At 37.9% G+C, this 23,046-nt stretch overlaps 1 protein-coding gene across 1 annotated transcript; it reads right to left on the minus strand.

Moving 5' to 3' along the window:
• Window positions 1-1,054: 1,054 nt before the first annotated feature.
• Window positions 1,055-22,989, minus strand: FAM151B (family with sequence similarity 151 member B). The gene is made up of 6 exons (XM_059694217.1): window positions 22,813-22,989; window positions 16,325-16,450; window positions 15,991-16,156; window positions 10,687-10,904; window positions 6,576-6,711; window positions 1,055-1,217 (listed from the first exon to the last, which is right to left on the minus strand). The coding sequence occupies exons 1-6, from the start codon at window positions 22,835-22,837 to the stop codon at window positions 1,058-1,060; spliced, it is 831 nt and encodes a 276-aa protein (XP_059550200.1). The 5' UTR covers window positions 22,838-22,989; the 3' UTR covers window positions 1,055-1,057.
• Window positions 22,990-23,046: the final 57 nt, after the last annotated feature.

A 23,046-nucleotide genomic window follows, 5' to 3' on the forward strand; every position in this document is an offset into this window, starting at 1 on the left:
ATTTTGTTATGAGAAAGCTGTTCAGCCCTATAATAGTTAACACTTCTGGCCCTACCTGGTTTGGCTCAGTGGATAGAGCGTTGGCCTATGGACTGAAGTGTCCCAAGTTCAATTCCAGTCAAGGGTATATGTCCAGGTTGCGGGCTCGATCCCCAGTAGGGGGCATGCAGGAGGCAGCCAATCAATGATTCTCATTATTGATGTTTCTATCTCTCCCTCTCCCTTCCTCTCTGAAATCAATAAAAATATATTTAAAGTAATAATAATCCTATATAAAAAAGAGCTAATGTGCTAATTAGACCGAACAACCGTCCGAACGACCTTCTAGATGAAGCTGGGGCTGCGAGGGCCAAGCCCCTTGCACAAATTTTGTGCACTGGGCCTCAAGTAATAAATAAAAACACTTCTGAAGCCTTCTTACTCTTTTGTAGTCTCTGAAACAACCAATTCTCCAGGAAAATGGGAAGAGGGTGCCACATTTTTGTGGATCTCTGGAATGTAAGTGCCAACAAAATGTGATTCATATCTATTATGACACATGGATTCTTTTATTTTCAGTATATCAGAATTATTTTTTATAAAGCATTTTAAATATCATTTTTTTTCTAAATTATTAGATTAGGCTCAATGAAATCTCTTCTTTCCAAATTTTTTAGGTAAGTACAGTATTATAAGGACATATGCCTAATACACAGTAAGCACTCAATACGTATTCTTTTAAAATATATTTCATTGATTTTTTTACAGAGAGGAAGGGAGAGTGAGAGGGATAGTTAGAAACATCGATGAGAGAGAAACATCGATTCAGCTGCCTCTTGCACGCCCCCTGCTGGGGATGTGCCCGCAACCCAGGTACATGCCCTTGACCAGAATCGAACCTGGGACCCTTTAGTCCGCAGGCCGACGCTCTATCTGCTGAGCCAAACCAGCTAGGACTCAATACGTATTTTTTGATTGGATGAATTGGAGCATAACTCAATCATCACAATTTATATGGTAATCAATTCAGACCAAAGCAGAGAAGGATTATGAAACCAAATAATTTAGAAGAATCTTCTTAGAGATTAACTTTTATTCCAATGGCTTGTTTAAATTCACAATTTTGTGGTTCCGAGATATCATAGAAAACTTGCTTTTTGTCAAAATAGTCTCTAATACAAAGTAAATCTTCAATGGAATAGCTATCATTTTTTCCAGTCCAAATAGTCAGGCTGTACCTGCATTAAAATAAAACAGAATTCTATAGTTAAAAGTGGAAGATAAGAAACAGTGATGAGGAATTCCAATAAGCCTAAAAATAGTTTGTCTCCAACCAAAATGCACACCGATAAAAAAAATTAATTAGCAATGGTGAAATTATCCCTTCATTCCTTCATCAACATTAAATGGACTAAAGAGGAAAAAAATTACAGTGCTGGTGCTAAATTAGCTAACTGCTGTATCTGAATTACAGGAATGTTAAATGGCTTTGGAAACCCAGACTAGTAGCACTGAAAATAGGCCAAATTTTGGACAAAAGAACTGAGGAGATTGCACTGCTGATCAAGGAATCTGTTCTCGACACAAACGCTATAGCTCTAACCTGGGTTTCGTCAGTAGCCTGACCAGAGTCAGCGCACAATTGGAAGAGGCTGTGAACAGACACAAGTGCCACTGACACCCCCAACACTCATTTACTTTGTAAGTGGCTTCACTATTCCTTCTGGGGATTTCTGTCTGAGATATGCTACAAGATGTCACTGAAAATACCAAATGGAATAAATTTAGATCTACTTCTGGAGTTAAAAATCATTAATAATATATGCAGATTTGTTATGAATATAAGAATATGCTCAGCCCTAGCCGGTTTGGCTCAGTGGATAGAGCGTTGATCTCCGGACTGAAGGGTCCCAGATTCGATTCTGGTCAAGGGCACATGCCCAGGTTACAGGCTCAATCCCCAGTGGGGAGTGTGCGGGAAGCAGCCAATCAATTATTCTCTCTCATCATTTATGTTTCTATATCTCTCCCCTCTTCCTTCCTCTCTGAAATTAATAAAAATATATTTTAAAAAAAGAATATGCTCAGAATTTTAATGCTATATAAATTGTATATTTTCATTTCAGTGACATTTTCCTGTTGCACTGGAGTCTAGAGAAATGCAAAGCTGTTAGTTTCGTATTTATTTTCCCCATAATCATGTCAAATCCAGGGGAAAATCTCCAAAGCATTTTTTCTACCAATGACCAAAAAGTAGTCTAACGAAGGCACATATTCTTGTTATACTGACACATTCCTGTCCTTAAGGATGGTGACACCATTCTGGAAATGTAACAGAGGGAAGTACTTTTGGATTTTCTTCCATAGCAATATTATGTGACAAATCAAAATGGACTTTTAAATTCTGAGAACAGGGAAAAGAAAAGAAAATGAGAACTACTTTATAAATCTATTATTTTTGCTAATAAGGCATCTACTGATTTTGAGCACCATGGTGACAAAATGTATAAAAAGACACGATGTGAACTGAGGTTAAAAGAAGAGCTTTCCAGCCCTAGCCGGTTTGGCTCAGTGGATAGAGTGCCCACCTGTGGACTGAAGGGTTCCAGGTTCGATTCTGGTCAAGGGAACATGCCTGGGTTGTGGGCTCAATCCCCAGTAGGGGGCATGCAGGAGGCAGCCAACCAATGATTCTCTCTCATCACTGATGTTTCAATCTCTCCTCCTTCCTCTCAGAAATCAATAAAAAATATTAAAAAAAAAAAAAAAAAAGCTTTCCAGAGCTTTCTAGAGTTCTCTCTTTTAATCTTCCCCCTGTTGTACTTAAACTGAAATAGGAAAAATAAAATCGCCGAAGGATATCTTGAATTGTATTCCTTCAAATCAATTCTCAGGTCTTATATTTAAAGCCCTTTTTATAGTGAAATACCATATGTAGGAAAAATGCATATGTGTACATTTTAACAAATTATTAGAAAATTAACTCCAGTGTAACTAAAATAAGTCAAGAAATAGAACATTACCAGTACCTCGAGAGGCACCTTTGTCACTGCCCCACCACAACCTTCCCTCTCCCCAGGAGTCCTCACAACCTTGACTTTTGTGGTAGTCATCTTCTTGCTTTTCTTTATTTACCAACTATATATTCATCCCTAAAAAAAACAGTTTAATTTTTTCTTTTAATGAATTTTATACAAATGGAATCATATGGTATAGAATATAATTTTTGGTCTTGATTCTTTTGCTGAACATTGTGAAATTTATCCAAGTTGAATCATGTAGCTACAGTTTATTCATTTTCTTTGGAAAATAGTTTAGCATTATCTACTAAAGTTGAAAATATGAATACCCTAAGACCTAAAAATTCTATTCCTAGAATTCCCTCCTGATATAACTGTTCTAAATGCAGGCACATGTGCACCATGAGGTGTGTGTGTGTGTGTGTGTGTGTGTGTGTGTGTGTGTGTGTGTGTAAATGTTCTCAGCAGCAATCTTTTGTAACAGTCAAAACCATGAAACAGCTCTGGCCAGTATGGCTCAGCAGGTTGAGCATCATCCCATGCACCAAGAGGTTGCCTGTTCTATTCCTGGTCAGAGCACGTGCCCAAGTTGTGGGCTCACTCCCTAATAGGGGGTGTGCGAAGGCAGCCATTTGATATTTCTCTCTCACACAGCTGTTTCTCTCTCCCTCCTTCTCTAAAATCAATAAAACCATGAATCAATCTAAATGTCATTCAATGATAGAATAGATAAATAAATTGTGATATATAAGTAATAGAATGATATTTCTTTATGAATCTAACTAGAGGCCTGGTGCATGAAATTCGTGCACGGGAAAGTCGGGGTGTGGGGGTGGGGGTCAGGGGGTGGTTCCTCAGCCCGACCTGCACCCTCTCCAATCCAGGAGCTCTCAGGGGATGTCCTACTGATGGCTTAGGCCTGCTCTCCATGGTTCTCTGCTCTCTGCGGGGCCTGCTTACCTGTCCGCCAGTCGCTATGGTGACGGGCAAGCAAGCAGGCCGTGCTGTCTGCTCACTCTCTGTGGGGCCTGCTTGCCTGCCCGCCAGTTGCCGCAGCAACGGGCAAGCAAGCAAGCAGGACCTGCTGTCCGCTCGTTCTCTGCAAGGCCTGCTTGCCTGCTTGCCGCCAGCGGCGGGGCTGAAATGACTGGGGGACTCCAGCAGGGCTGAGGGGACTAGGCCCCACCATCTTTGTGAGGGTGTGATGGTCAATTTGCATATTCCCTCTTTATTAGATTAGATAAAAATCTTCCCTAATTCTGTCTATCCTGTTCATGCTCTTCATGGTATCATTTGATAGAAAGAATTTCTGAATTTTCATGTATTCAAATTACTCAAACATATCCCTTTATGGCTAGTGATTTTTGTATCTTGTTTAAGAATTCTTCCCCTTGCCCAATGTAGTGAAGATAGTTTCTAGTGCTATATTCCATTAAAGCTTTATTATTTCACCTTTCATATTTAAAACAAGAAAACTCTGAAAGAGATGGAGTCAAGAGAAATGAAACATTAAGGATGGAGAAAAAGAAATCATCATCAACAACAACAAAGAAGAACTAGACAGACACAGAAGAACCCACTTAGTGCAATGCCATGAGGTGAAAGACAAGGAAGTTTCAGACCGAAGGGGGTGACCAGAAGTACTTAATTAAGTGTTGCAGAGGTAAAGAATTTGGCTTGAACAAAGTGTGATCTTCAAATGAGAAATTTCAGGGGAGTGATTGGCTACACAAGAAGTGGAAGATGAGAAAATTGAGGCAAGAGATAATGAAAGAAATGGGATGGTAGGAACATCCTATTTGAACATGGCAGCCTAAAGTCAGCCCTGCTTCCCTTTCCTCCTAAGAATCACCCAAAAGCAGCAAAAAGAACAGAAGAATGAAAACAGAAACTTGATATTCAATGAAATTAAGAAAGAGCTGAAACTGAAAATTACAAAACAGGTAAAAAAGGTTTCCAGTAGCAATACATTAAGGCCAGACGGGTATATAAGGAGATGGAGTTCGCCCATGTAGCAGTTTACAGAGGACGCCTACAAACGCCACTTACAGATGAGGAGCAATTTCCACCTAAACACTTTCCTGGATCAGCTTTGGTCCTGAGAAGCAGTGGAGACAAGGAAAGACTTTACACAGGAATGCCATAGGGAACAAGGCCACTGCTGTGGAAACCCAACATTTTAAATTTAAGAAATAGATGAAAGATTTTACTTAAACTACAACCACCTATTAGCACTGACTGGGGAGAAGTTAAAGGTTAAACAAACTCACACATTAGACTCTCTGGGTCATAAGAACCATAGCCCTAGTTCCTCTCAAATATGAGCACTGGACAAGTAGCTGATCTAAAAGACCTCACTTTCGTTAAAGTAGAATAATCAAAATAATTTGGCAGAGGTTTTATACAAGACAGTACAACAAAATATAAGAAAAAACAAATGGCAGATGGAATAGTAAATACCTCATCTTTAAACAACTATCAGATAGCTGAAACAGATAACACAAATGAACAAAAAGAATGCCACAAAACAGATGAAAACCACAACCAAACATTTTTTAATTGATGCAATTGCCTCTGAAGAAAGAGCACAAAGCAGAGATATGAACTCAAATGCAAGACAACAGAAAGGAGGTGGTAAAACATTAACTGGCAGATCTTAGGAAAGAAATGGAAAATTAATACTATTACAAAAACTATTAAATCTAAAGGTATACAAGGAAGAAAAGACATTATTGAAAATACAGTAAGGGACAGAAAAGACAAATTATAAAATCAAATAAAATAAAATGCAAATAAAAGGAGAGACTAGAGAGAAAATAATAGATAACAAAGATAAGCAAAGGAGATTTACATATTCATAATAGGAGTCCCTAAAAGAGAAATCATAGTGTTACAAATACAAAAGAACAAATATGTAAAAATATAATTCACAGAAATATTTCAGAAAATAACATTTGAATCTACATAGTGAAAAGAAGTCCACATCCCTGTGTCTCCATAAGGTACAGAATGGTCCTTATGGAGACACAGTCTAGTAAAATTACTAAGCCTCAAAGACAAAGAACCCAGCCGGGTGGCCCAGTTGGCTGGAGTGTCCTTCCGTAAGCCAAAAGGGTTGTGGGTTCGATTCCTGGTCAGGGTTCATAGAGGCGGCCAATTGTTCTCTTTTACATCAATGTTTCTCATTTTCTCTTTCTCTCTCTGTCTCCCTCTCTCTCAAAAAATCAATTAAAAATAGCCTTGGGTGAGGATGAAAAAAAAGTTTTCATGGAATAGACTTCTGAAATTATTATAGAATTCAGAGGGTAACTATTTTATCTGCTTAAAACTTTGTCAATGTATAGCAATGAAAAAAGTGACATTTACTGGGCACCTATTATGTGCAAAAACTGAGGAAGAGACAATGTTAAGGCTCATTAAGAAGCTTCACTCTGGTGAGGGAGTCTATATGCTTACAGAATCAGTGTTCATATCCTCTCCTACACACACCGTCTTGACATAATTAGTTTCCATCCTTTGTCTCTGTCTTTCACACACACTCACATGCATACTCTATGCTGTTAAACTTATACATACCTGTTTGATTTCTTTAACAGCCAAAGAAACTGAGAACAAGACTGCCTGACTAATGCTGCTCTGACAGGAAAAGTTACAGGCTGACTTAGTTCATTGCATATGCATTCCATCTCTTTCACCATTGTCCAACTATAACCTGAAATCAAAAGAAAGAAATTTTTTTAAAAACATATTTTATTGATTTTTTTACAGAGAGGAAGGGAGAGGGATAGAGAGTTAGAAACATCAATGAGAGAGAAGCATCGATCAGCTGCCTCCTGCACACCCCCTACTGGGGATGTGCCTGCAACCAAGGTACATGCCCTTGACTGGAATCGAACCTGGGACTCTTCAGTCCCCAGGCCGATGCTCTATCCAGTGAGCCAAACCAGCTAGGGCAAAAGAAAGAAATTTAACTTTTCTACTAGAATACTAAAGTCAATTAAATAAAAACTAAATTACATATGTAAATTCATAGGTAATTCATGCAAACTTTCATTTGAATACAAATAGAATTAAAATATCACTTAGTGCAAGAAAATATTTTGGGTTGAAAATGTAGATGAAAGCTAAATCTAAAATCATGCCACAAGTTCCATCCATGCTGTTGCAAAAGGCAAGAGTTCCTTTTTTTTTTTACCGCAGCATAGTATTCCATTGTGTATATGTACCACAGTTTTCTAACCCATTCATCTGCTGATGGGCACTTAGGCTGTTTTCAAATCTTAGCTATGGTAAATTGTGCTGCTATGAACATAGGGGTGCATATATCCTTTCTGATTGGCGTTTCTGGTTTCTTGGGATATATTCCTAGTAGTATGATCACTGGGTCAAATGGGAGTTCCATTTTTAGGTTTTTGAGGTAGCTCCATACTGTTCTCCACAGTGGCTGCACCAGTCTGCATTCCCACCAGCAGTGCAGAAGGGTTCCTTTTTCTCCACATCCTCTCCAACACTTGTTGTTTGTTGATTTGTTGATGATAGCCATTCTGACAGGTGTGAGATGATAGCGCATTGTCGTTTTGATTTGCATCTCTCGTATAATTAGTGACTTTGAGCATGTTTTCATACGTCTTTCGGCCTTCTGTATGTCCTCTTTCGAAAAGTGTCTATCTAGGTCCGTTGCCCATTTTTTTATTGGATTGTTTATCTTCCTTTTGTTAAGTTTCATGAGATCCCTGTAAATGTTGGAAATTAAACCCTTATCGGTGGTATCATTGGCTCATTATGCTAAGTGAAATAAGCCAGTCAGAGAAAGATAAATACCACATGATCTCACTCATTTGTGGATTATAGAGAACAACATAGACTGATGAAAAGGGACAGATCCAAAGACTGAGAAACAGGGATCAGGCTATCAATCCCCAGAAGGAAAGTAGGGGAGGGCGGGGGTAAGGGGACGAGATCAACCGAAGGACTTGTATACATGTATATAAGCCAAACCAATGGGCATGGACAACAGGGGGATGGGAGCATGAGTGTGCGGGGCGGGGGGGAGGGGGGGTTGGGTGTTAATGGGGGGGATGAGGACACATTTCTAATATCTTATAATAAAAATAAAAAAATCTAATAAAAAATTAAAAAATAAAAAAAAATAAAAAAATAATAAAATCATGCCACAAGTAATCCACAGCGAATCTGAGGAAAAAAAAAATGCCTTGGCTGGGTAGCTCAATTGGTTACATACCATTCTGGTTGCAGGTTTGATCCCCAGTTAGGGACATACAAGGATCGATCAATGAATGTATAAATAAGTGGAACAATAAAAATATTCTCCCTTCTCTCCCCCTTCTTCTTTCTCTAAAATCAATAAATGAAAAAAAAAAAGAATTTACTAATACTTCAAGTGCAAAAAAAGCAAATTTTGACACAGTAGTTACTTTAAAGATTCTAAGACTTTTAGGCACTTCCTCATCATTAATAGTCCCTATAAACTAAGATCTTCCATTTATGTTAATTACGTTTTCTTTTCTAAGAGAAAGATGGTTAGTAGGTGTTGGTTAGGTAATTAAGTAATAATTAGCTTGAAATTTTTAAATTTTATTTGTTTATTTACTTATTACTCTTTAATTTATCAGGGTGACATTTAACTTCAATTTTTAAGCTTTTGGCTAGTCCAGATTTCTAATACATTTTACCTAAAATAGACATAGTGGTAGATTTTTATATATGTGCTTTCAATCATGCTAGGACATTGTAAAAATCACACCTAACTGTTTATAAAACTTTAGAAAAAAAAATTGTATTTCTAAAATAACCCAGAATCTATCAAAAGCAGGTTGTAAAAAAGCATTGGTCAGTAAAAGAGCATTTTACAGAAAGCCTATGTGAATATGTTAGGTTAGCAGTTAAATTTCTCATGAAAGAAGGGAAATGTCTGCTTTCCTTTTGAATCTGAAAAAAATTATACATCTTTAATTAGAAAATTTGCTAACAGAAGCTACACTTAACATTATTGCTAACAGAAGCTATACTTCCATTAACAAAAACATAAAATCTCTTTATAAAATTTGTGGCAAAAGAAGCAAGGGAGGATAAAACACACGTTGGTAATGACAAGAGGCCAGTGGGGGAAAGCAACCTTAAATAATTCAACACCAACATGACTTAAAGACCCAGATATGGTTTAACTCAATTCAAGCCTGAGGTTAAAGTCTGAGTTAAACAGTGACTAAAAGAAGTTCAGAATTAGTAAGCAAGATACTAAATCATTTCTGGTTTACCTTCTTTAAACACTTTAAATTATATGTTATAATTTTTAATGAAATTAATAAAAATTTGAATGATTAGAAAGTTGAAGTAGAATTAAGTTAAAACATATTATACATATTATTTTTTCTCTCAATCATAACAATTATTGGTCCAAGAGATTATAACCTAAATGTCACTAGATAGTAGTTATTCAAATCTCATGTTAGACTAAAAAACTTCCTATCTAAAACAATAATACTTTGGGTGGTGGGCATACAGTGAAATATATAGATCTTGTATCACAGAAATGTACACTTGAAACCTCTATGTTCCTATTAACCAATGTCACCCCGATACATTTAATAAAAATAAATAAAAACAGTAATAGTAAAAAAGTAAAAAATGAATGCCCTAAACACAGGATAAAAGCTCACATCTCCATAGGTCCTAAATACCTTCTTAGTTCTTCATTTTAACCGCATGGACAAGTGTCCATAGCATCTGATGGCTTACTGGCTGTTTACCTGGAAATTACTACCTAGGGATGTATGAAGAAATAGAAAGATGAATTCAAATAGTGTAATAAGTTTCAGCCAGAAAAGAGAAGCTGAAAATATCAGGTCCTTCTGTAGAAACATGTGAAGGAAAGAAGAGATCGAGCCTAGAGGAGAAAGAAGTGCATGGCCTCCCACACTCTTATCCAGCCAAAGAGAGCAGGCGGGCACCAAGGCCCCAGCACCCTACATGGGAGCCCCTTCCAATGTCCAGGGAGCAGTACTCACACTCGCCCTACTTCTGGCCTCAAATCACATGGAAAGCTCTTAAAACCATTTTTTTTATTTTTTATCTTTCATCTAACAACGGGAGCTTGCTCCACAGTAAAAAGAAAAAAAAAGACTATAGAATGTTTTACAAGTTCAAAGAGACCAACTTGGGATTTGTTTAAAGTATGTACAGAGGCAGCTTTCATCTAGACCTTGCCAATAAATATTTCCCATGGAAGCTGGTGACAGAATGTCACCAGTGAGTGAAGTGTCTACTGAAATAATAGAAAGAAGAATCATACACGTATCTTTAGCGCTAGACCTTTCTCTCCATTAGGCTCTTAGATTTTGTGGAATGTGCTTTTGGTTTTGTATTAAAGGTATTTTTATATTTTCAGTATTTATATATTTTTTAAATATTTTTTTTATTGATTTCATAGATGAAGGGAGAGGGAGAGAGAAATAGTAACATCAATGATGAGAGAGAACCATTAATCAGCTCCCTCCTGCACACCCCCCACTGGGGATCGAGCCCGCGACCAGGGCACGTGCCCTGACGGGGAATCGAACCGTGACCTCCTGGATCATAGGTCAACGCTCAACCACGGATCCATGCCGGTTGGGCTGGAGTATATTTTAATTTGACCACCAAGAAATACATTTTTAAAAAGTATTACCTTCATTAACTTTCTCAGGATGCCATCCTGTTGTCCAACCCAAGGAAAAGGTCACATCTGGAAAGAAGGAAGTCACAGTGTCTATAAAAGGTTTTGCATCCACTACTCTGCTGTTTCCATTTGGACCGGGAAGAATATCAGCGTTAATCCACACAGGACGCTTCAGACGCTTCTTCACATTTTCCAAGAGCATCATGGCTGGCTCTACAGCTGCCAGACTGAAAACACAGTTTGTTGTCAATGACCGATAGACCTAGAGGTTTTGAAACAATAAGGTTTTACTCAGACTATATAATTTTTCCTCTTAAAAAATGTATACATACACTTTTCTGGAAACTATACTACTTATAATGCTGAACCATTTCAGACCCTTTAAGGCCTATTTTGATTTCTAAGAAAATTAGCTTTTAGTGACTACTGTGATGGGAGGCTAAGAACTTGAAAGATGGATGTTGGGGGGGAAAACATTCAGCATCCCCTCTCCACATTTCCATCTTTCTTCCTAAGGGACTGGCATCCTTCTGCTTATGCTTCTACCGCTTTTCACTCCACTCGTTTTGGGCCTGCTGGGGTCCAACCCCAGCAGGTCCAGGGGTCCCCAAAGGTATGGACGGAGTCGGCGAAGAAGGAATGACACAGAGACAGCATTCAGTTGATCAGCAGCCTAGCCAGGATCTCTTGCCAGGATCTCCAGCCAAGTTCTGTTCAGGATCTCCAGCGAAGTTCTGGTTAGGATCTCCAGCCAGGTTCTGTGTCCATGTTCTCTTGCTAGGTTCTCCAGGTTCTCCAGCCAGGTTCTGTAGCCAAGTTCCCTCGCTAGGTTCTCCAGCCAGGTTCTGTAGCCAGGTTCTAGTCAGGTTCTCTTGCCAATTTCTGTAGTCAGGTTCAGTCCAGGATCTTTTGCCATGTTCTCTCGCTAGGTTCTGTCTCTAGGTTCTGAGGCCAGTTTCTGTCCAGGATCTTTTGCCATGTTCTCTCCAGCGAAGTTCTTCTGTCTCTAGAGAACGTTCTGTGTAGGTTCTGTGCCTAGGTTCTGTCTCTCTTGGTTCTCTTCTAAGTTTTGTCTTGTTACATCTGTATTCATACCAGTTGATTCCAATCCTATCAATCTCTATTCCAAAGGTTAGGGCGTTTCTTATCTCCATTCCAGGGAGTAAAGATTATGTAGCTTAAGCATGATTGTTCGTAGTTAAAGTGATTAATTACCCGCCTGGCACTTAGTTAAGAGGTTTTATTCCCTCCCTAACTTCAGGGGAAAATCCCTACCTGGGGAAACAACCTTTCTCAGAGACCTTGGTTAAAACACATAGTGCTAAGAAGGTGAGCAAACATATTAAGAACAGTATGCCATATATGCCAGGTCCCTTGAAACAGCAAGCATGGACCGGCTCCCGGCATGGGCCCTCTATTTTACGAAGAGAAACTGATAATCCCATTATTTCTTGGGTCACATTTATTAGTGAGCAAGGATACTGTGCATTAAAAGCAGAGGAGACCAGCCGCTAGCCTTTCACTCTGCTCCCATGTGGTAAGCTCTTTTTCCCCACTCTTCTGCCCCTGGAATGGAGGGCCTAGATTTTATATATATATTGTTTTAATTTAAAAAATATTTTTCAATTACAATTAACATTCAGGATTATTTTGTATTAGTTTCTAGGTGTACAGCATAGTAGCTATATAATCATATACTTTACAGTGTTCCCTCTGATATTTTCAGTACCCACCTGGCATATACATAGTTATTACAATATTATTGACCATATTTCCTATGCTGTACTTTACATCTCCATGACTATTCTGTAACTACCAATATGCACTTCTCAATCCCTTCACCTTTTTCACCAGTTCCCCAATGCCCTTCCCCTCTGGCAACCATGAGTCTATTCTCTATACCTAGGAGTCTGTTTCTGTTTTGTTGTTCATTTATATTGTTCTTTAGACTACACATGCAAGTGAAATCATATGGCATTTGTATTTCTCTGTCTGACTTATTTCACTTAGCATACTACCCTCTAGGTCCATCCATGCTGTCTCAAATGGTAAGATTTCATTCTTTTTTTTATTGGAGGCCCTAGATCTTAGTGGACTAATAAACTCTAACACTGCAAATTCTAATGCAGATGCTGTATTTCTCTGTCTCAAATGCACTCTGCCTTGAAGGGTATCAATACCATGTTAAAACGACAATACTGGTCATCTGACACTGTACTTCCTACAAATTCCCCATTTTTGGTAGCAAGCACCTTATACCTGTGATTCCAAAGCTTGCATGTCTGCAAGTCCTATGGGGTTCTGCTCCTCCTGGGTGCAGCAGAGGGGGAAACCCTGAAACTCTTTTCTGGAAAGGACTCTGATTTCTTAAGAAATCTGGTGTTTGCAGAGGTTGGGGGAACTTTTTAGGCTTCCTCAATTTAGAAAGCTGACATAGGGCTGTTTAACATTGGTTTTCCATCTGACAATATCTAGTGTCAAACAGAATTTTCTCCCCAAAATTGAAATTCCTCCAGCATATATAAGTGAAATTCCATCAGCATATACTACATGTAAAGCACTGTGGCAATAAGAAACTATGACACAAGACACAATGAAGCAAGAATTTAATATACATATTCTATTTTATATGTAAATATTTTAGTTACCACTAATATAGACTACTAATACAAAAAGTAATGATACTCTCCCTTACTAAACACTTAAATATGAAAAACAAAACCTACATTAAGTAAAACATAAAACCTTACTAAAGGAAATAACACTTTTGTTATTATAGTTCTTATTTTTCTAGAACTTGACAAGATAATCCTAAAGGAGTATATGTGGAGGAAAAGCCTGGAAGACCCAATATTGTAAATCCTGTATAATGACACATCCCTCTCAAGCCTATATAATAAAACCCTAATATGCAAATTGACGGAACAGTGGAATGACCAGTTACTATGATGCACACTGACCACCAGGGGACAGATGCTCAATGCACGAGCTGCCCACAGGCCCTGACCGGTAGGGGGTGGGGACAGTGAGTTGGTGGCGCCAGGCCAGACAAGGCAGGTGCCAGCGGGGGCCCCAAACGCCCTGCCAGTCACCCCACAGATTGGCCCTGATCGCTGGCCAGGCCTAGGGACCCTTCTCATGCATGAATTTCATGTACCAGGCCTCTAGTTAAACTATAAATTCCATGTAATTCTAATTACATTCTCAGTTCTTACATGTATTAGTATTAAGTTTCCCATAAAGGACTGTTTAAAGGTTTGCCACACTGATAATTTGAAGAGGGAAGTCCTGATCAAAATACTATCTAAAATTTCTCTTTGCTTAGTACTTTTCTAAATCCCTAGAAAAAAATTTAAACTTTGTTTTTATAGAATAGATTCTTTTTCCTAAAAAGTTACTTGTATGTCAAACTTCTGAGTATCACATCCTATTTTTCTATTAAATTCATTTAGAAATTAGGGATGACATAATTAAAATCACACTTAAAATTACAATAACTCATTTAAAATTATATTCTAAGGGGAAATAATTTTTGCTAAAACACAGGGGAGTTTGCTACTCCAAATAAAAATTTTAAATCATCATATATTACTTAGTTAATATTATTACTGAACAAGTTAACTTCAATGTACAAAACAAGAGCTAGTAAATTTTGACTAAAAGGTCATTCAGCTTCTCTTACTGAGAAGGTGAAGAGTTTTGCTTCAGAGTGCAATTTCTAGGCAGACGGGCAACACCCTTCAAATATGTTATTACCAAAAAGTCTTTTTTTTACTGGCCTTTTCTGGTAGCTGTCAATGTTTAAGAATGAATGAGCTGCCCTGCTGGTGTGGCTCAGTGATTGAGCATGAATCTGTGAACTGATTCCTGGTTGGGGCACATGCCTAGGTTGTGGGCTTGATCCCCAGTAGGGGGCGTGCAGAAGGCAGGTGATCAATGATTCTCAATATAGAAGTTTCTATCTCTCTCTAGCTCTCCCTTCTTCTCTGAAATCAATAAATATATAGACCTAAAAAAATAAATGAGCTAATCTGACTGGCAAGGAGCCAAAGAATACATCACAGGGAATAACTCCAGGGGCAATAATAAACATACAAAAAACTAAACACACGAAAAGGCAAGGAGCTCTAAAACTTCGAGTCACCAGGCATTAAAGATCAAGTACTGTTTCATGGCATATTGAACTGGCTCCAGGAAACCTGAAATCTGGTCCTCGCTCAGCTGCCAAGCTCAGCTGTTGTCCTTAAGTAAATCACTTAACCGCTCTGGGACTAAATTTCTTTGTCAATTAAACGGAATTGGAATATTCACCATCTTAAAAGTTTTTCCATTTACTGCAAATAGCTCTGGAATTCACCAACAGTATAAGGAGGTTTACTGGTATATTTAGCCCCACAACAATGACTAGAGTCCTCTTAATAACTCTATGAATAAGATTTCCAAATATATATTATTTTTTCTCCAGAGGGAGGAAGGGAGAGGCAGAGAGGGATAGAAACATCACTGATGAGAGAGAATCATCAATCAGCTGCCTCCTGCACACCCCTTACTGGGGATCAAACCCACAACCTGGGCATGTGCCCTGACCAGGAATCAAACTGTGACCTCCCGGTTCATGGGTTGATGCTCAACCACTGAGAAACACCAGCCAGGCAGATTTCCAAATCTTTATTAATTTCTTGAGATCATTCAATTCAAAAATATTGTTCAGAGATGAAGTAGGCTTACCACAAATCCTAGATTTTCATAGAAGTTGCTTTAGTGCTTATGGTGAGCTTCTATGGTGACCCAATATATTTCTAGCTTTACCTATAATTTTCACACTACCAAAATACCAGCAAAGTAAAACTTACTATGAAAGCTACAGGGAAGGAAACGGCACTTAATCTTGCTCTTCATTATCAATGCCTCCAAAATACTATTTTTAAGGAATATTTCAGTTATTGAAGAAATCTAAATAATCCCCTATACACAAATATAACAACATAAATCAAGTAGAATATGCATTAACTACCTCAACAAAATTCTCTCAATTCCTTCTCTTCCGGACTACCTTTTAACAAAGGTAGCATTGTAAATTTACTGTTGTATTACCATATGGTCACTTACAATAAATTCCTTTATAAAAATTAACTTTAAACAGCTCAGTGGGTCTTAGATCCATTCCTAGAATGTATCAATCTGCAATTCCATTTCAACTTAGATAAAAGTACAAAGTTAGTCAGTCAGGAACAGATATGAAAGGCTATTAACTTTCCCCCCCAAAAAATTATTCTGTAACAACCAGAAGACTGAATATATTTGTATAAATACCTCTTAAAATCCAGCTTGATGCCTTTATTGCTTTTTGTAACTTCAGTCAGCCATTCCTGGAGAGTATTATCACTACTTGTTTCAGGAGGATGGGCCATGATCGGCTGGCCATGGTCAGATCCCTCACTTGGAAGGAGGACATCAGCCTCTATCATGTGGGCAGTACCTGTCCAAATAAAAGAAGTTAATGCTTACAAAATAGGGACTGCAGAAGATGCCAGACCTTTTGAGAAAAATAAAAGGTGTCTGGTACCTGCAAATATGCTCAGATATTTTTTAAAGAGTTGGATTCATCTATTACCCAATGTAAATATAAATAACTGCACTGACTTACTTTTCAGTGCCTCATTCATTTGTGCCTTATGGTTAGCAGCATGATACCAGGTGATCTGGGCACCATCTTCTGTGGTGATCTGGTTATTTCTCAGAAAATACTGCAGTATATTTTCACTCCAAGATCCTAAAATAACAGCATTTCCATGAAAAAGAATAGATTGTTTTATATGGGGTAAATAATTTTAATAAAAAAGGGCACAGCAGAGAGAATAAAGTAATTCAATGAAGAAAAACATGAGATTTTAAAAAATGAGAACAAGTGTGATATGGCAGGTATTTAATATATATAAATATATAAACATGCTACATATGATGTAAGTAATAACTAGTAAACATATAGGATAGTCTGAATCTCAGAAGCATGAAAAAGTATGTAGAAAGAAAAAAAAAAACCCAGGCAAGACACAGATATTTTAAAGCAGGAATTTTCACACTATGTCATATGGATTCAAGGCCCCTTAAATAAGTAAAACATGTTAAGCCAAAGCTGTATTAAAAGCTTCTAAATTTTGTACATTTAATTGTTTTCTCCACCTAAAGCCCCATTCCATATTTACATTAACAATTTAGAACCTTAAATTACACAGTTAAGCATATTTACCTTCAGATTATGAGTCTCAGCAACATTTATATGAATGACTAAGTAAATACCTGAGTTAATATTCACAGATTTATCTAGCATGTACAAACATATATAATTCCCCATATCTATAATTACTTTTTGGCAGACCAGAGTTTATTTTAATTAAACATTAAAATATGAGTTAACTGAGACCAAACCACTTGAATTCAGATCTATCCCAAATTATGCCATATCCTACAATAGCAATGAGAAAAAGCTGAAAAACAATGAAAACAGTTATCTATAATCTTACCTCCCTAATTCTTGTTCTTTTATTTAAACATTTCAGTGCCTGCCAAATGGCTGCAAGTTCCCTATGCAGGAGATTGTGTCTTCTGTTATTTATTAATTCTGCCTAACAACAGTTAAAAAACTAAAAATGGCCAGCCATCATAAACTGCTGATAACACATTAAGAAAAAGTAAAAATTGCCCAAACCGGTTTGGCTCAGTGGATAGAGCGTCAGCCTGTGGACTCAAGGGTCCCAGGTTTGATTCCAGTCAAGGGCATGTACCCTGGTTGCGGGCACATCCCCAGTGGTGAGTGTGCAGGAGGCAGCTGATTGATGTTTCTCTCTCATCGATGTTTCTAACTCTCTATCCATCTCTCTTCCTCTCTGTAAAAAATCAATAAAATGTATTTTTTTTAAAGAAAAGTAAAAATTGATTACAGAAAAGAGGAGCATATAACTTCAAAATAACATATATGGGACTCAGCAACCACTCTGTATGTGGGACTATAGAATAAAGGAAAGAATTAGGCTGCAGCATCCACTATCCCTCAAGCAATTTCCTACCCAAAACACTAGGCCCTATTTTGCATATGTAATAGAATCAGAGACTTTTAGATGAAAATACATGGCCATCGTATTTTAAATATTTAAGTTTGGCATTTTTAGAAGGCACATTAATTATTGGCTATAACAGACATGTCCAACAATGGAAAAATAATTTAATCATAGTATATTCTCAAGATAAAATATGTGACTAATGTGGATGTCAACAATGAAGTTTTAGAGATACACTAGAAGCCTTACAAAAAAGGTAATTATGCATGTTACCAGAAAAAAAGTAAATGTTAGTTAATGGTATATACTGGTCCACAGTACCATTCAACTATTAAACACACTGCAGTCAAAATTTTTATAAGGATAACCTATATACTAATAATAAAATACCATGACTCCAGAAACTAAAAAAAATTTAAGTAAAAAGTTCTCCTTGCCCTGTTAATGGATGAAATTGCTACCTTGTACTTAGCCACAACTGTATATATCTATAGACTTTAAGATGACTCAAATTATCTATGACATTAATTCTATTTTAAGTAGGCTATAACTCTGAAGATAGGGCCAAGAGAAAGGCAAAATTAGTTGCAATTTTTTGAATTAAGACTTTGAGGGGAACAGTTTTACTAGTAGCTCTACAAAAAAAAAATTGAGTGAAAGATACAGGGAGTTCACGTATGTCCCTTCCCCTATTTTTACATCTTTCTGTGGTGATGTTTTTAAATTGATTGTGGTGATGATTATATACCAACTCTGAATATACTAGTACTAAAAAACGGATGAATGGTATGCTTTAAAAATGAATGAACTGTAAGGTGTGCTAATTGCCTCAATAAGAAGAAAAAAAGGAAAAAGATTTTTAAATAGAAAAATACATCTATCCTTTGACACAGAAATTTCACTTTTATAAATTTTCATAAATTTATTCCATAACAGATGTGCTTACATGTGGGAAATGACACATTTGATATAAAGATATTTATTGCAGCACTGTTTGTAAAAACAAAAGGGGAAAATAACCTAAATATCCACCAACAGTAAATACACTGAATAAATTATAGTATATCCAGGGAATGGAACATTAAGCAGCCATTAAAAAGAATGAGGCAAATCTCTATATATAGATACAGAGTCATCTCAAAGTTATGTTACACTGATTTTTCCCCCCAGACCCTCGAGAGCAGTGGTTCTCAACCTTCCTAATGCTGCGACCCTTTAATACAGTTCCTCATGTTGTGGTGACCCCCAACCACAAAATTATTTTTGTTGCTACTTCATAACTGTAATTTTGCTACTGTTATGAATCGTAATGTAAATATCTGATATGCAGGATGTATTTTCATTGTTACAAATTGAACATAATTAAAGCATAGTGATTAATCACAAAAACAATATGTAATTATATATGTGTTTTCTGATGGTCTTAGGCGACCCCTTGAAAGGGTCGTTTGACCCCCAAAGGGGTTGCGACCCACAGGTTGAGAACCGCTGCTCCAGAGGGAATGTAGCCATGCTGACACTTTGATTTTAGTTCAGTGAGACCCACGTCAGAATTATAAAATAACAAATCTGTGTTGTTCTAAGTCACTAAAAACTAATGCTTTAAAAAACTAGTTTGTATGTTTTTTAAATAGTGAAACTTTGAAAAAGAGATATATAGTATATGATGGCAAATATACTATGATTTTAACTATATTTTCTTAAAAGTCAGAATTGTTCAAAAATGTACCATAAAGTTACTCTGGGGGCCTCTGAGTATTATCATTAGGTGGATTCCTTTCCTACTTCAAAATAGTTTATAAATGTTCTATAATGATCATGCATTATGTTTACAGTCAGGAAAAAATTTAAACTAAAAAGGTTGAAGTATACATGGTTCATGTACAAAAGTCAACTGAATTTCTATTTATGAACAATGAACAAGTGGAATTTGAAATGGAAAATAATACCATTTACATTAGCACCTCAGAAACTGAAATACTCAGGTATAAATCTAACAAAACATGTACAAAATTTATATGAGGAAAACTGCAAAGCTCTGGTGAATGAAATTAAAGAACTAAATAGAGAGATTATCCATGTTCAAAAATAAAACGATTATATTGTCAAGATGTCAGTTCTTCCCAACTTGACCTATAGATCCAAGCAATTCTAATCAAAATCCCATCAAGTTATTTCATGGATACTGACAAACTGATTCTAAATTTTAAAAAATAGCTTATTGATTTTCAGAGAGAAAGGAAGGGAGAAGGCAAGAGAGAAACATCAATGTGAAAGAGAAACATCGATCAGCTCCTGTGCACGCCCCCACCAGCGATTGAGTCCATAACCTGAACATGTGCCCTGAGCAGGAATTGAACAAGCAATCTCTTGATGCATGGGATGACAACTGATCAACTGAGCCACACGAGCCAGGGCAGATTCTAAACTTTATATGGAGGGCAAAAAACCCCCAGAAGAACCAACAAAATATTAAAGGAGAACACAGTAATGACACTACCTAACATCAAAACTTACTACAAAGCTAAAGTAATCAAGACAGAGTGGTACTGGTGAAAGAATAAACAGATCAATGGAACAGAATGAAGAGCCCCCAAATAGATCTCCGTAAATATAATCAACTGATCTTTGACAAAGGAGCAAAGGCTATACAATGAAGCAAAGACAGTCTTTTCAACAAATGGTTCTGGGACAACTGGACATCCACAACCAAAAAAAATGATATCTAGACAAAGACCTTAGACCTTTCACAAAAATTAACTCAAAATGAACCATAGACATAAATGTAAAACTATAAAACTCCTAAAAGATAATATGAAGAAAACCTAGATGACCTTGAGTATGGCAATGACTTTTTATTTATGCACCAAAGGCACCATCTATGAAAGAAATAATGAATTAGGTGAACTTAATTAAATGAAAAACTTCTGTTCTGGGAAAGACAACATCAAGAGAATAAGACAAACCACAGACTGGGAGAAAATATTTGCAAAAGACACATCAGATAAAGGACTGTTATCCAAAATATACACAGAACTCTTAAAACTCAACAATAAGAAAACAATCCAATTTTAAGACCTCAACAAACAATTCACCAAAGAAGATAAACAGATGGCAAGCATATGAAAAGGTGTTCCACATCATGTGTCACAAGAGAAACACAAAACAACAAAGTACAACTGATACCACCCTATATAATAAAAGCGTAGTATGCAAATTGTCCCCTCGACTGGGAGTTTGCCCAGGAGTTTGCCCAGGGGGTGGGGCCAGCCGGGGGAAGGTAGGGAGTACCGGCTGGCCAGCAGCCGCCTTACCAGTGCACAAATTTCATGCACTGGGCCTCTAGTTGTAATATAACCTAGTTATAATAACTGGGAAGAAGCAAAGAGAAGGCCAAATATTATGAATGTGTCATCTGTGCAGCTTTACCAGAAAGCTGCAGTTTAGAATAAAGCCCAGTAAAGTCTGGATGAAATAGGGAAGGTACTTGCCTGTCAATCACACCTAGGAATAGGTCATTAGCTATAGTAGGTGTGGCTACTTCAAGCACCTGAAGATTTGAGATACTTAAGCTCCTAAAAGGAGTTTGCTTCTTGATCTCTTGGGACTCTTGTTGCAGGGGGTGTACTCTCTTGGGTCCCCTGCATTTGCCCACATGGCCCAGAGCCATGTGGACCCCAAACAATGGACTGAATAACTGTAACTAGCCTATTACTGTACTGGACCCAATTCCATCATGGAATGGAAACTTTGGATGCTGGCATTGCTTTTAGCTCTACTGAATCCCCAGATGCACATCTTCCAGGACTGGTTTAAGGGAAATGGGACTTTACAAACCCAGAGATGTAATTCCACACAAATAAAGATCACTCATCCTTCCATGTGAGTCTCAGAAAATTCTTTTTCTTGAGATATCCTAAGGACTCCACTCCCACTAGCAAAAACAAAAAAACCAAAACACCCATGCATTCCTCCGATAACACAACTACACACCTATTAGAATGGCCAAAGTCCAGAACACTGATATAACAAATGCTGGTGAGGATGGGAAGCAACAGGAACTCTCAGTCATTGTTGGTGGGGATGAAAAATAATGCAGACACTTTGCAAGATAGTTTGGCAGTTTCTTATAAAACTAAATATACTCTTACCATATGATCCAGTTGTACTCTGATATTTACGCAAAGGAGCTGAAAACTATCGTCCAAAAACCTGCGCACGGACGTTTGCATCAGCTTTATTCATAATTGCCAAAACTTGGAGGCAACCAAGCTGCCCTTCAAAGGGTGAATGGGTAAACTGTGGCATACCCAAACAATGAAATACTATTTGATGCTAAGAGAGAAATGAGCTATCAAATAATAAAAAGACATGCAGGAAACTTAAAAGCATATTACTAAGTGAAAGGAGCCAATCTGAAAAGGTGACATAATATATGATTCCAACTATATGACATTCTGGAAAAGACAAAACTATGGAGATAGTAAAAAGATCAGTGGTTGCCAGGGATTGGGGTGGGATAAGGGTTGGATCACAGAGTATTTGGGAGCAGAGAAACTATTTTGTATGATACCATAGGATTGGGTACATATCATTATACATGTATCTAAACCCATAGAATGTACAGCACCAAGAGTGAGCCCTGGTAAACTGGACTTTGGGTGGTTATGATGTGTCAATGCAGGTTCACAATTGTACTGCTCACTGGGGAATGTTGATAATGGGGAGGCTATGCATGTATCCTGGTAGGGAATATATGGGGAATCTGTTTCTCCCATTCAATTTTCCTATGAGCCTAAAACTTCTCTTAAAAAACACAAAGTAGGGCGCAATATTCTTGCCACTCTTTGTCGTCAGAATGTTTTTTCCCCTCTTAACACCCACGCAGAACCAAGGTTCCAGGCCAATGGATTGTGGACGCGCGCTGAGAATGCGGATTGCCAGGATCCAAAAAAGGGAGGGGCGCTGCCAGAGGTGTCTCTCAAAGTGTCCCATTCCCCCATTCTTCCCACGCACAGGGCAAGGAAGTGCAGGCAGGACGCGGAGCCCGTTCTGCGGAGCGGGGACTGGCGCTTACCAGGGCCCCCAGCGGTCGTTGCCATGGTGACAGACGCCTGCGGTCCGCAAGCGCTGAGACGTGGGCACCGCGGCTGACCCTTCGCAGGTGGCGTGGAAACAAGACTCAGCGAACGAGGGATGAGCCGTCAGTCTCCGAGCGCGGCCTGAGAGCAGCTTGGGAAACGGAGGTGGAAGCGGCGGGGGTGGCGAGAATGCGCAGGCGCAGAGGCTGCGGCTGGTGCGCAGGCTCCGC

This window comes from Myotis daubentonii, chromosome 4 (assembly GCF_963259705.1).
Source record: "Myotis daubentonii chromosome 4, mMyoDau2.1, whole genome shotgun sequence".
NCBI classification, from domain to species: domain Eukaryota; kingdom Metazoa; phylum Chordata; class Mammalia; order Chiroptera; family Vespertilionidae; genus Myotis; species Myotis daubentonii.